Source organism: Bison bison, unplaced genomic scaffold, assembly GCF_000754665.1.
Source record: "Bison bison bison isolate TAMUID 2011002044 unplaced genomic scaffold, Bison_UMD1.0 scf7180017864456, whole genome shotgun sequence".
NCBI classification, from domain to species: domain Eukaryota; kingdom Metazoa; phylum Chordata; class Mammalia; order Artiodactyla; family Bovidae; genus Bison; species Bison bison.
This window is the reverse complement of record NW_011495018.1, coordinates 27,167,124-27,169,239: the sequence shown is the minus strand read 5'-3', so window position 1 is coordinate 27,169,239 and position 2,116 is coordinate 27,167,124. Positions and strand designations below refer to the sequence as shown.

Sequence of the window (2,116 nt, the reverse complement as noted above, 5' to 3'; positions counted from 1 at the left end):
TCTGATGCGAAGAACTGACTCACTGGAAAAGACCCTGATGCTGGGAAAGACTGAAGGCAGGAAGAGAAGGGGACGAGATAGGATGAGATGGTATCCTCTGGGTGGTATCATTGGATGCCATCATTGACTCTATGGACATGAGTTTGGGTAAGCTCTGGGAGTTGGTGATGGACAGGGAAGCCTGGAGTGCTGCAGTCCATGGGGTCACAAAGAGTTGCATACAACTGAGTGAATGAACTGAAATGAACTGAGTCTAATTTTTAAAATGAAATTTTAAAATAAATTTAATCAGTCATACTGAACATTTTATTTAAAGAACACAATATCAAATATCAGAGTGTATTTCATGTGATATTTATACATATCATTGTTAAAAGTTGTCACACTTATAAATATCCACATATATATGTGAGTCTTGGGTTCTGGTGTTAAACATATTTTTATTGTGAATCATGGCCAAAAAAATTGAAAACTCCTGGTCTAGATCAGTGCTGTCCAACAGAAATATAAGGTGAGCCACATACGTAAATAAAAATTTCCAGAAGCCACAAAAAAAAGTAATAGGAAATTAATTTTAATATTTAACTCATATAAAAATACCTTTCAACATGTTACCAATAAAAAAATTATTGAGCCATTTTATATTCTTTTTGTCTTTAAAATCCAGCGCATATATCACACTTAGAGAACACCTTAGCTCAGACTAGGTACATTCAGTGGCAGTAGTCAATAGCCACTCCTGTAGTAGTGCAGGTCAGTTTTGCAATTACCTACCTTAGGAGGCAAACTCTAAATTCACTCTTAGCTGTGTGAATTTAAACTTAGGAACTGAACAAGATTGTAAACTCACACTAGTGGCTACCTCTCCCATCACACTCAACCCTAGAGATGGCACTGAAATTGATAGATCAGTAAAAACTGAAAACTCTGAGGATGTGTGTGTGTGCACATGTGCACGTATGTTGATAAATAGGGAGTGATGGGGCTAATGGGGCCAACACCTCACAGGTTTTCTTGTTTTGGGTGCATCCTTCGCCTTTTACCAATGCTGGGCTTTAGCCTCTCCCTCTGGGTATATAAGGTAGCTGATACCTTCCGGGAAATACAAATTCATAGAGAAAAGTAATGGGATGCAGAGGGAGGTGCAACTGCTAGTAAAGCAAGAAACTGAACAACTTAAACTAGATGAAATAGATTAAATGCATCAGATGCTACCCAGTTCTCGCTCATCTCCTCCCCACTCTCTGCCCTTGCCCCTCCCTACCCATGTTTCATAATCTTACATTAAGTCAAATTCCATTAGTTTTATATTTCAGTGTTGGGATCACCATGAACGTCATGAAAAATAGCTGGTCTGCAATAAACGTAACTATTATCCAATGTAAATGCAAGAGGCTGTCTCCACGTCCCACTTCCTGCCTTTTTGCCACTCACTTTTGAAAGTTGCTCTTGCTGCGATTCCTTTTTCTCATTCTTTATCGCCCCTCCTACTGCCGTAAATTGCCCCCCAGAGATGTCGTAAAATGCTCCTCCCCGCCCTCCATGTGGCGAAAACGCAATCACGCTTGACGGCGCGAGGTGGCTCAGCCGCAAGATGGCGGCGCTGGCAGAGGAGCAGACGGAGGTGGCGGTGAAGTTAGAGCCTGAGGGACCGCCGACGCTACTACCTCCGCAGGCAGGGGACGGCGCTGGCGAGGGTGGCGGCGGCACAACCAACAGCGGCCCCAACGGCGGCGGCGGGAACGTTGCGGCGGCGTCGTCGGCCGGCGGAGATGGTGGGACCCCCAAACCCTCGGTGGCTGTCTCCGCCGTTGCACCGGCGGGGGCGGCCCCGGTCCCCGCCGCTGCTCCGGAGGCCAGCGCTCCCCACGACCGACAGACTCTGCTCGCCGTGCTGCAGTTTCTACGTCAGAGCAACCTCCGCGAGGCCGAAGAAGCGCTGCGCCGTGAGGCCCGGCTGCTGGAGGAGGCAGTGGCGGGCTCCGGAGCCCGCAGACAGCGCCGGCGCTGAGACGGCTAGCGCGCTTCTTAGTCGGGTCACCGCCTCGGCGCCCGGCCCTTCGGCCCCGGATCCTCCGGTCAGCGGCGCTTCGGGGTCCGCCGCCGTCTCGGGCTT

At 48.5% G+C, this 2,116-nt stretch overlaps 1 protein-coding gene across 1 annotated transcript in view; it reads left to right on the top strand.

The window, feature by feature from the left end:
• Positions 1 to 333: 333 nt before the first annotated feature.
• The window catches only part of TAF5 (TAF5 RNA polymerase II, TATA box binding protein (TBP)-associated factor, 100kDa), a 15,985-nt gene continuing 14,202 nt past the window's right edge, over positions 334 to 2,116 (top strand). Inside the window, 2 exon segments of the mRNA XM_010859418.1 lie at positions 334 to 1,989; positions 1,991 to 2,107. Coding sequence (XP_010857720.1) covers positions 1,595 to 1,989; positions 1,991 to 2,107 — 512 coding nt within the window. The 5' untranslated portion in view covers positions 334 to 1,594.